At 40.7% G+C, this 12,550-nt stretch overlaps 1 protein-coding gene across 1 annotated transcript; it reads right to left on the bottom strand.

The window, feature by feature from the left end:
• Positions 1-505: 505 nt before the first annotated feature.
• On the bottom strand, positions 506-11,996 carry LOC124157994 (golgin subfamily A member 6-like protein 22). The gene is made up of 3 exons (XM_046533131.1): positions 11,871-11,996; positions 2,368-3,300; positions 506-2,235 (listed from the first exon to the last, which is right to left on the bottom strand). Exons 2-3 carry the CDS (start codon positions 3,096-3,098, stop codon positions 1,608-1,610), a joined length of 1,359 nt encoding a protein of 452 aa, XP_046389087.1. The 5' UTR covers positions 3,099-3,300; positions 11,871-11,996; the 3' UTR covers positions 506-1,607.
• Positions 11,997-12,550: the final 554 nt, after the last annotated feature.

The raw sequence follows: 12,550 nt of genomic DNA, 5'->3' as shown, positions 1-12,550 counted from the left end.
ACACTTTTTATATTGTAATTACATTTCGACTCAGTCCATGTTTTCATTTAAAGTTTCAGTTTAAAATTGGCGTCATAGCCAAGGTCGGATCCAGGATTGTTTTCTGGGGAGGGGGGTGTCAAAAGTGACAAGTGTCTGACAGGCACACAGTCTTCTCATATTTAAGTTTAAAGAAACCTGAACAAATTACCGAGCGAAATATTTACTCTTTTTATTTTAATATGAATATTATTGATATTAAATTAAATGATTGAGAATTATTGATACAAAAAACAAAACAGACATAATGATAACCGTATTCAAAATCTTGTCCATTTTTTAAGCTTCTCGGGGTGCATGTGCCCCCCAACCCTTCCCCCTAAACCGCCTACGGTCCCGTCTGTATTTGATAAATGATTTAAATCACCTAGGTAACCCGAGCGAAAATTTCGCACTTTTTTACGCTATCAGGGAATAAGAATGGCAGGTAGACGGTGTAAATGGGCTTTAAACAGAAAAGAAGGCGTATCATAAAGTAATTTATTAATACTTGTTTTCTTGCATACAAAACATATGAGTAAAATTCTGGCAAGAGAGTTGGTATTAGTAGTAACCATGGCGTCTACTATTGACTTATATCAAGCAATTTACAAAACTTCTTTGAATACAATATTAGAAGTAACAATTTTGTCGTCCGTAACTTTTTGATCATGAGTTTCTTTGACACAAACACAAATATCAAGTGCGAACTCTATAAAATGCCACGTACAAATGTCCATGCGAAAAAATGGGTTCCGGCAAGTATAATTTTTTGTTACCACTTCCCGTTGATATTAATTCTTGAATACTATCAACGCGATATTTTTTTATTCATAAATTGATACATGCATACACGAACGGGAAGGGGACACGAGCGGCCTGTCGCTCTTCTATCCGCCGCGCTGCGTAGGAGGAATTGGAATTATATCATCGCGGACGCACACTCAAATTTGGCATTTTGGGGCTTGACGTCAAAATGCACGAAATATTTGCCGTGAAGGCAGTAACTAGGAAAAGTCTTCAGGGATTGACCATCAAATATTAAATTATTAGATTTTTCACACTCCCCTCCACAAATAGAATTGGAGAAAGGGCCGCGGGTTTCACCTAGAGGGGAAATTTTTTTAAGAATTATTTTTTATTAGACCCAAAACTTTTTTTATTTGGGCAAATTCCATTTCAATGAAATCGATTTTTCAGATCAGCCCAAATGTACGGCCGAATTCATAACTTTTTGGACTACTGAGCTTGTGGCACTCTCCTGATCCTCGAGAAAATTTATTTTCCCATACTCAATTTGTTGTCTTTGACAACGCACCGCAAATGTTTCGTTCGCCCTCTCCCGCCATCTATCTACTTTCTTCTCTCGCCAACTTCTTCTTCATGTCGTTCTTCTCTTCGCCCATCCTCCTTCTAATCGCCTTCTCCTCCTCCGCCTGTTCCTCCTTCCTCTTCATCCTCACCCTGGCCAACTTCTCCCTCATATCCTTCTCCTCCTCCATCTCCAACATCTTCCTCAAGGCCTTCGCATTCTCCTTCATCGCTTCATCCATGTCCAACATCTCCCTCATTATATTCTCCTCCTCCGCCTATTCCTCCGTCCCCCTCATCCTCACCCTGTCCAGCCTCTCCCTCATATCCTTCTCCTCCTCCACCTCTTCCTCCATCCTCCTCATCCTCACCCTGTCCAACTTCTCCCTCATATCCTTCTCCTCCTCCATCTCCAACCTTTTCCTCAAGGCCTTCGCCTTCTCCTTCATCGCTTCATCCATGTCCAACCTCTCCCTCATAGCCTTCTCCTCCTCCGCCTGCTCCTCCGTCCTCCTCATCCTCACCCTGTCCAGCCTCTCCCTCATATCCTTCTCCTCCTCCACCTCTTCCTCCATCCTCCTCATCCTCACCCTGTCCAACTTCTCCCTCATATCCTTCTCCTCCTCCATCTCCAACCTTTTCCTCAAGGCCTTCGCCTTCTCCTTCATCGCTTCATCCATGTCCAACCTCTCCCTCATAGCCTTCTCCTCCTCCGCCTGCTCCTCCGTCCTCCTCATCCTCACCCTGTCCAGCCTCTCCCTCATATTCTTCTCCTCCTCCACCTCTTCCTCCATCCTCCTAATCCTCACCCTGTCCAACTTCTCCCTCATATCCTTCTCCTCCTCCATCTCCAACCTCTTCCTCAAGGCCTTCGCCTTCTCCTTCATCGCTTCATCCATGTCCAACCTCTCCCTCATAGCCTTCTCCTCCTCCGCCTGCTCCTCCGTCCTCCTCATCCTCACCCTGTCCAGCCTCTCCCTCATATCCTTCTCCTCCTCCGCCTCTTCCTCCATCCTCCTCATCCTCACCCTGTCCAACTTCTCCCTCATATCCTTCTCATCCTCCATCTCCAACCTCTTCCTCAAGGCCTTCGCCTTCTCCTTCATCGCTTCATCCATGTCCAACCTCTCCCCCATAATATTCTCCACCTCCGCCTGCTCCTCCTTCCTCTTCATCTTCACTCTGTCCAACCTCTCCCTCAAGGCCTTCGCCTCCTCCCTCATTGCCTCCTCCACCTTCAACCTTTCCTCTTCGAGTCGCCTCATCCCATCGGCCTCCATTTCCCTCATCCTCTCCTCCCTCTTCTCGGCTCTCCTCTCTTCCTCCTTCCGTCTCCTATCCAGCTCCTTCTTCATCATCTCCTCCTCTTCCCTCATCCTCTTCCTCTTCTCCCTCAGCATACCCTCATTCCTGAGCACCTCCTCCTCGAATCCTCTCTTCTTCTCCTCCAGTTCTCGCCACATCCCTTTCGCCCTCTCCGTCAGCCTCTTATCTCTTTCTACGATCTCCCTGCGCGCCTTCTCCAATATCTTCTCCACTTGCCTCTTCGCCTCGGCCACGTCTTCCTTCATTTTCTCCTCCCGTTTCCGTAGGTCCTCCTCCCTTTTCTGGTATTCTTCCTCCAACCTCTCCGCCCACTCTTTAATTTCTTTCCTTCTCCGTTCCTCCCATTCCATCGCCTCTTTCGCCCGTCTGTCTCGTTCCTTCTCATCCAGTTCGCAGCGCGCCCTTCTTTCCTCACGCTCTTCATCCAGCATCTTGAACACCATGTCCAGTAACTTGTTTATGATGACGTAATGCCTTTCTCTCATCGCTCTCTCTTTGTCCCTCAGCCTTCGCTCCCTTTCAACCGTGTCATATTTGCTGAGCAGTTCCTCGTGATTTTGCAAATGGACTGCGGTTTCCTCTCCGTAAATAACGAGTGACATGGTGATCGTAGTCTCAACCGTCGTTATCTTCTGCCTCGTCAGACTGAAAAGATATTGAATACAGGATATAAGGTGCACAGGGGTAACTGGGGACTAGTTTTTCAATGTGATAGAACAATGTCATTTTCAAATATTTTTTTTGGACCGATAACCCCTTCGAATGGCTGAGAAAAAACGCATAATGATTTATAAACAATCGGAGTAGCACATCATGTGACTTGAATGTAATTTCTAGGGTGTTATACCGTACTCCTATCAATAGGATAAAAGTAATGCTGCTCCACAATCAGTTTTATGTCCGTCATGACCCAGTTACCCCAACACCCTTCCCCAGTTACCCCATTTTTTAAAAACTTTTGGGGTAACTGGAACACCCCTATTACTAAAACTACAGGAAGTTTAAGAGTTATATCAAGCACATACATGTACACATTCAACCTTCATGATTATCCTTAAGTAGTTAATAGTTTGAAATTATTCACCACATAAAAATGAAAACCGGCTTATCTCACTGACACAGGTCGTTGCTTTGAAAAATCTCCACACTTTAACTCCACAGCAGCCCAAACTCACTAAATGACTCCAAATGAGGTGAGGCGTGTTGTTCAAGGAGAAAAAGAAGGAGAAGTCGTGTGCCAACCTGATGAACTTAAAATTCCCATAAATATGCATTTTATTGGCCCATACCCCAGTTACCCCGTTGTACCAGTTACCCCGGAGCACCTTACGTATAATTTCCTCTCATTTTTCAACGCAATAAGGCCGCATCGGTTAAAGAAACAAGAATTTGGTGAAAATTTGGTCGCACATTCTTTGGAAGGCACACTTTACTTTCAATTATCAAAAGAAAAAGGGTGCCATGCCTTGTTTTTGAGATATTTGACGGTAATATTAGGAATATTTGTTCATCATGCTAGTTAGTCTCATTGAATAGAAACTTTTCTCACGAGTCCAAATATGTAAACCAAAACCGTCCTAGTAATCCGCAAACGTCAATAAATGCTTATTAAAAATGCTAAAATATCGCTGTAAGTCACGTGACCTGAAACGGCTTCTGACGTCATCGCACGGTATACCATTCACTTCGCTAAGAGAGGAGTGGTAGAGCCTTCAATGCAACATATCGAAGTAAAAATCTTTGTCGAGCTTTGTAGTAGTTCCTAAAAGGACAAATTGACTTAAAAGGGATTTAAGAAAGCACAATCCTCAGTTTACTTTTGGTCGACTTCCTTATGGCGGCTGATTTTCTGAAAAACAGTGATTGCTTCGTCAGTAGCGCGATGCGGGAGTAAAATAAGGCAGGTAAATAATTATGCGATTAATGAAAATTATTTTACGAACGTTTTTAAATATTTATTTATTGTCCGTGTAGATTTAATATATCCGAAATTTTAGATTTTGCGTAGACATGCAGCGAACTTTATGGGCATCACAGCAGCAAATACTCAATTTACCTTAACAAAAGCCACATATTTCTCGTATATTCCTTATTTTGTCCGTGGTATAATCGTAATCAGTATTTATTCTCATGAATAGCCACCTTCCTACAATCGATGGACCATTAGGTACATTTCTGGGGTTGTTTACAAGGTGAAATGAGTGATACAATGTAAATTTGGTAGCGATCCGAGAAATACTGGCGATTTGATAAAAATCTACGGTAAACCTGATTCAAGAGTGTACTTAAGTTGAGAAAAATCCCGTTGACAATGTAAATAAAGTATTTAAATCCATTCCATGGGTTATCAATCACTTTCTTATCTTATTTTTGTCCTTCGGGGCACAAGCAAAAATCTTCTCCGGCGAGAAAATAGAGGTACTTGAGCGGCGGGGCACTAAACACGATATATATGGTTTTCACACGTTTGTCTATTGAATATCCATGCTGCAATACACTTATTCCACTAACCAAATGATGTGGGTTTCCAACGTAGATCACAATCTGCAATCAACTTATTTTCATTTAATCTTTCCAAATCTTCCCAAACAATCCCCTTTATTTGTTTCAACAAAACCTTGGCAACCTAAAATATTCACAGTCTGCATTTTGACGTTAAAACAGCAATTATTTTCGCCAAATTTACATTTGAGCCCTCATAGATCGATTTTCTATCCACTCCCTCAGTCTGTCATCAGTGGATACCGTGCAGTGACGTCACTCTCCGATGACGTCGTGTTTTCAAGCAGCCGATGAAGGTCTATTTTTAAAGACTCATAGCTCAGCTAAAAAGCATTATTCATCCGCGAAATTTTCGGCGAGTACATTTGAGGTAAGGAGCTTCTTATTCAAATAATTTAAAAAAATTGTGCATGTTCCCCATTATCGAAGTACTGGATGGATTGAAGTCGGATTTACAGAATTTTCCTTATGTAAGCCCCGGTAAAATTCTGAGGTGGCTAAAAAGGCTAGGGTTTTCATCCCGAAAATTAAAAAGTGAGCCCGTGCTGTAGGAAAATCCGCGAGTGGTAGATCAATGAATGTATTTCCTACGAACGAATAAAATATTGCGAGTGTCAGGCTGGAAGGTTTATTAATGCGACGAAACTTGGTGCAGCGCTAGCCATATTAAAGACTATTGGATTAATGACCGTTTGTTGGAGGAATTTATGGAACCCATTATGCGTTAGGTGACTTGGGGGACGAAAGCAGCAGCTCTTGCAGTAGCAGCGATGGGAATTGATACGGGGTTTAAATTATTTTAAGGTAAATTTTTTACTTTATTTATTTTCACGACGCATCAGGTCAAGTAAAGGTCAAAATTATTCATTAATTTTACTATACAGGTATATATAAATCGCTATGTCCCCATGTTGTTGTCCAATAATCACGGTGTTAGGAAATAGCAGCAATTCATCTTGCGGTGCATGGTAGTGTTCTTTGAATTGAAGACTAGCAGATGACGTTTGGTGAATTATCATTGTGAAGAATTGGAATATCGTTTCATGAATTCGTAAATAAGAGATGGAAGGATTACAAATAAATTAAAAAGTTTTTCTATCAGTTTTACTTTTTGTTTCGGGGCAAACTGTAGGAATTAAAAATGTCTAAAAATTTTCTGTAATTAACAACAAAATATGCGTTCTAAAAATACGCAAAAACATCATATTGATCTACACTAATGTTTGCAACTTATCGCGGAGGATGAATGCTGTAGACATTGAAGCTTTCCCTAGGATGACATACAAAGTTCATAAGGTTGACAAAACGGCTAATTTTACGGTTAGCGGTGTCATTTTTAGTCCGGTGTGTCTACATTTTTGAATTTTTAGAAAACAATACATGCAATTAAATATAAAATAAATTTTTCTTTAAAATGACGCGTTAGTCATCATGCACTGAAGTCGAGATATAAATTTTCCAAGTACAGCGGCACATCATTCTGACGCCAACAGAAGTCACGTTGACCATTGTAAATACTTATTAAAAATCATTTTTGACGTTTGCATTATGCTGTAGTGTAAAAATGCTGTTACATTTGGTATCGAATAATGCTTTCTTTTTGTTTACATTTTTTGGCGGTTTCTTTTTCGTAAATTATAGGTTGATCAAGTACATCGACGCACTTCAGCCGATTGATGCCCTAACTACCTTAATTACATCATTTGCTGCGCTCCTGAGAATTTTAGCGCCAGTTACTACTCATCTGGGCACAGTTGTCCATTTGGGTCATTAGCTAATGCAACTTTGGGAAATCTTTCAGGATATGGTTAAATTTTTTGAACAATTCTCATATTAGATCAAATATCTCAATGTTATCAAAATTGACTCACTTCCTCAAACTCTTACGCCAGCTATTCATTCCTCTTCGTCACCGTCTTCGTGTCCATCCTGTCCTTCAAGGCCTATGCCTCCTCCATCTTCTTTGCATTCTCCATGTACAATCTTCCTCTAGGCCATCGACTTTTCCTTCATCGCCATATCCATGTCCAACCTCTCCCTCAAAGCCTTCCCCTTCTCCTTCATCACTTCGTCCATGTAAAACCTTTCCCTCTCTTTCCTTCATCGCCTCATCCATATCCAACCTCTCCCTCATAGCCATCTCCTCCTCCATGTCCAGCCTCTTCCTCAAGGCATTCGCCTCCTCTCTCATCGCTTCATCCATGTCTGATCTCTTCCTCGTAGCCTTTTCCTCCTCCCTTTTCTTCGATTCCTCCATGTCCAACCTCTCCATTATGGCTAAAAAAAATATATCCTGAACTCGCTTTACTCTTATTGAATTAAAAAAATCAATGAATTCACATGCAAAGGTTAATAAAGTTGTATTTAAAATGATTCTACTTATGCACGAGATAATATCATCTTACGTTTTAATAATAGTTATTAAATAAAAGCGTACAAACTATGTATAAATCCACCAATTTATTTATGGTACTACTAGTTTCGACGCAGCGGCACCTGATGATGACGCCGGCGAAAGGTACCTGATGATGACGCCGCTGCGTCGAAACTAGTAGTACCACATAAATAAATTGGTGGATTTATACATAGTTTGTTCGCTTTTATTTAATAGAATGAACTTCCACAAAGTTGAGCCTGTTACGATAGAGATTATTAATAATAGAGATTATTAATAATAATCTATTAATAATTATTATTAATAGAGATTATTATTAATAATAGATAATTAATAATACTATGGTGACTTGCATTGGTATATTCCATAAAAACTATTTTTAGCAGGTTAAACGGAATTGTCAGATCTCAAAAATGCCAAAAGTGTCTCCATGGATCATTAAAAAAATTAAAAATTTTACTTAATAAATCGAGTAAAATTTCTCTGCACTGATCATCGCGCGGAGACAGCTCAGCTCTGCCCACCCTCGATGAGTCATCTGTGCTCAATATTCCGTAGGGAGTCGGGGAATGCACTTAACGATATATCGTGGAAAAAGTATATGCGGGAAATAACAGATCAAGCTAATCGTAAAATGGGTTTTGTTAAAAGAATATTAGGAAAGTGCGACGACAAAGTGAGAGAAATTAGCTACTTTTCCCTCGTTAGACCACGTTTAGAATACGCTGCCAGTGTTTGGGACCCTCATGAAAAAGGCTTAATAACAGAGAACGCGTGCAAAGAAGAGCTTCCAGGTATGTGAAAGGTCGTTACGATAGTCTTGTTAGTGTAACTGACCTCTTAGATAAACTCGGATGGGAATCTCGGTCGGACCGTAGATTGAAAAGTAGACTAAACCTTTCGATAAATTCAAGAGCAGTGTCTTTTCTAACGAAGTTATCCATATCTTACGGACGCCAACATACTACGGAAGATCGGATCATATAAATAAAATAAGAGAGATAGATTGTAGAACGGGCAGATTCAGAATGTCTTTTTTCCACGATCAATAAGAGATTATAACGGCAGCTATAGAACTCATAAATAGATTGCATGACTTGTAGTGTAGCCAACTAACCTATGTAAAACTTAATGCATGTTTCTTAATTTTATTATTATTTCTAACAGCATATGGTAGTACAATTTGTTAGTATGCGTGACGTTTTTTGGACGGTTTTGTGTGCATGTGGGAGTCCAATTGCATGCTGTATGCTGGTGATTGATCACCCCCTGCCAAACACCCTAGAGGTGGCTTGCAGGGTATTGTGTAGATGTTAACGCGTCCTGTTAGTATTGTTTTAAGGGAGGATTCACGGCTCCCGCAAAACTGAGCGGCCGCAGGGGCGGGCGTGATTTGCAGATTCATTTGTCACAAATGTATTACGGGGCGCGCACATACCAGGGCGGCCTCGCGGTCTAATGTTTTCCTTGAAACATCTCCCGGATCTCCGCGAATGGCTCTGAACCAAAGGCTTCTCCATCTTACGGTTTTAGGGTAACTAATAAATAGTTTATTAGGCACCTTGGTTGAGGTATTTCTACAGCCAGGTTTTAAACATTAATTTATTCCCCGTACTCATGTTGAGGGCTAATTACAATTCTAGTAAGTTGGGTGTATGTATGTAGCGGGCACCGCAAAATGAAGATGAAATTTCGAGATTTTCCTAATTATTTACGTGCAATATCAACTGTATACCACAGGGGCGCAGCTAGGAATTAGGGCTGGGGGGGGGGGGGTTTAGGCACAACTAATACTTGAGGTGCGGTGGTTTTAGTTTAGAAAATTTTCAAGATAAATGGTTCAAAATGGTGAGTTTTACGGCTTTCGGAGGGATATTTTATTTATATTTACACTATTCTGTGAGTAACATTAATCCAATTAAGTAAAATAGATTTAACTTTAAAAAATTTCTGAGCTCTGGGGGGGATTTTATCCTCCAAAACCCCCCCACCCCTCGCTGCGCCACTGGTATATCAGATGTTTAGCCATAGATGACGTCATCTTTGGCTAGCCATAGTTGACGTCAGGGGCTTCTTCAACAGCAGTGGATTGGGGGGGAGAGAGTTTCCGGCGCGCTTTAAAATTCGTCATATCTATCATTCAATATCTTGCGAAGGTAAACTCAGATTTACATGCGGTTTTCTTTGCTGAATTCAGGAAATAATTTTCCGTCGGCCTGTCAATTGAAATAATTCATGCAAGTTCCCCATTATGGCTCTGCAATCTTCGGCAGTGCGGAACCCAACAAGGGGGGGCTTTTCTCCTTAAGTACATCCTCCGCTGCCAATACTCTCGTCTTTTCAGAATCATTTTTGTATCACAGGATGCCGACAGTAAGCGTTTACTAGCCAAGAGGAAGAATAGTTTTCCAAGTCGGGCATCTATACATCAATATGCACAGAATAGAAATTGGAAATCGTGAGCCATTTGGTTGCACCGCGTAGGACATTGAAATTCTATACGAAAGATGGAATATACATCCTATTGGGAATTAAGAATGGCTGGAAGAGTGAAATGCTTTCACACTCGATTTTTCAATATCGACATTTGACAGCGGAGCGTTGCATTAATTGAGAACCAGAGAAAATATTCAACGTGAAACCCTGGTGAAGTAGTATGTGATGATTATTAAGATTAGGAAGATTATTTACGCCACAACTAAGACATCACGCAGATGACGCAGAAGAAAGTAAAATTAACCAGTATCGATGATCACAAAATGCGCACAATCCACAAAGGTGCAAATTATTTTTCAAATCTGACAGAACAACCGAGGGGAGTGCGAATGGATTAAATTCTAGCAAATAATTAAGATCACTATTAATGGAAAAAGAATAATGAGTTTCCAGTAGTGAAACAAAATGTGTGACTTCTTGCACCAGTCTTTGAACAGTTCAATAACGCAAACGCCGGGTATTTATCTGCCCTATATCACTGGCTGACCCTCTTTTCCGAATCCCTTGTCTTTAAAATGTAGCCATCCTTAAAATGGACAAGACCGCACTTGCCTAAATCTTAATTTAAAAACTATTATTTGGCTCCTTACAGTTTAAAAAAAGTATATGATGCCTTTGCAGCAAATTTAAAATAAATTGCATTCTATGAAGAAATACAAAATGATTGAATGACCCGCAAAAAAATGTGAGCAATGTTTTCCATGTCGAGGATTTTTTCTGACAATCACATCTATCTCAGTCACACGTTTGCTCCACTAGGCCACCGAAACTCCTGGCAGCGGAAGTTTCCTGATACATACAGTACAAACCAACTGTGAAAACCGGGGCAAGCACACAGTAAATGCACACGAAATAATCATTAAATCCGACGTAAATCTAAACAGAATGATCGATTTACAAGTAAAATCTCCCTCTGAGTGTCTATATATCTTCAACCGCAGACGTAATAATTTCGATGAGCAACCAAGGAAAACAAAACGAGTAAGGGAAACTAAAATTCCTCGAGAAGTAGAAGGGGCGCCACGAACTTTGTCCTAAAACTTTTGAAAGTGACTGTACATTGCGACGCATGCAAAAAAAGTGATGGTATGCATATTTATGCTAAAACTCAAAACTCACTATTTTAAAGTTAAAACTAAAAATCCCGCAGGAAGTACCCGGACCCCCGGAGTTTAATAGGGTGGCATTCAATACCAAAACACCCAGTAGGGGGGCAACACAACGGCAGTTTGCCTGGGTAATTATTCTGCCTTGGGCCAAGGCCGTAGCCAGGGGGGGGGGAATCAAGGGGGATTGATCCCCCCCCCCCCCCGAAATGAAAAAAATTAAATAGATACTTTATGCTCGCTTGGTGCTCACACGACGATGTTATATAGCGGTGCAGAGATATCTAGTAGTCCAATGCGACTTACGTCAATAATTATCTAGGAGAATTTGTAGGTGCAGTGTGTGTAGTCGTAGTGCAGTGTGTGAAATAATAGTGCTGTGAATTAGTAGAGAGGTGAGTGACTTATGAGCCTCCTGAGGGACCGCAGAATTGACATCGACACCGAGGAGTTAATTCATTTGGTCGCTGCAAAAAAGCTAGAAGGCTAAATTCAATTTTATAATAATATTTTTATATTTTCCTTTCAGTGTTTATAGTAAATATGTATATTTAATCGTATACGCTATTTTATTTATCTTATGAAAATAATTTTATATTTGTCTACTATTCCATAAACCCCCCCCCGAAAATATTTTCTGGCTACGGCCTTGCCTTGGGCCGACCCTGGCCGTCGCTTGTAAAAAGATAATGCAACTCACGCAGAAAAGTCCTCACCAGAGAAATTGATGCAGCCGAGTGATCCGTCAAGTATCGAACACTGAGAGAACCTCGTAGGTCAACCGCTCAGCTGGGCTCTGCGCCGACTGCTCCAGACTGCTCGCCAGGAAGCATGAGCGCGTCGTACTGTGGGCTTTTTCGGGCGAAATGATTACCGGATCATTTGATACGAATCGTTCACTCGTTCCAATGAGCCGATTCCGCAGAATCGCTCACGTTCTTTTATTGTTGGAACGATTTCATTGACCGGTTCTTTTCTTGGAAAGAACTCCTTCCCGAGAAACGAGATAAGCGTGTGTTAAAAATAAATCAGGCGAAACGCTCTCTTAGTGGAAATCATCCTCCGCTACTGCATACAGATTTGATATCTCTTGAAAGAAGAAATTCTTCGAAAAATTAAAATAAGCATATTCGTGGGCGTACCCAGAATCAAAACTAAGGGGGGGGGGGGGGGCAAATATAGCTGTGATCGTTCAAGTTGTAACATTTCTGCACAGGAAAGGTTAATGAAACCAAAATTTTGAGGAAATTATGACAGCAATTTATTAGTTTTTATAATTATTTGCTTGAAAAAATAATGATTTTTATTATAATTCCATGACTTATACTAATATAATTTTTCTTCAAAAGGAAAATTTGTTCATAACTTTTGTTTATAACAAAATTTAGGATTGTTC

Source organism: Ischnura elegans, chromosome 4 (genome assembly GCF_921293095.1).
Source record: "Ischnura elegans chromosome 4, ioIscEleg1.1, whole genome shotgun sequence".
Classification (NCBI taxonomy): Eukaryota; Metazoa; Arthropoda; class Insecta; order Odonata; family Coenagrionidae; genus Ischnura; species Ischnura elegans.
This window is presented reverse-complemented; position numbering and strand designations above follow the sequence as displayed.

Excerpts from the sequence above, each read along its gene's own strand:
- LOC124157994 (XM_046533131.1), bottom strand. The coding sequence starts at position 3,098 with ATGGTGTTCAAGATGCTGGATGAAGAGCGTGAGGAAAGAAGGGCGCGC. Across the intron at positions 2,236-2,367 it reads GAGAAGGATATGAGGGAGAA|GTTGGACATGGATGAAGCGA; the intron begins GTTGGACAGGGT and ends TATGAGGGAGAG.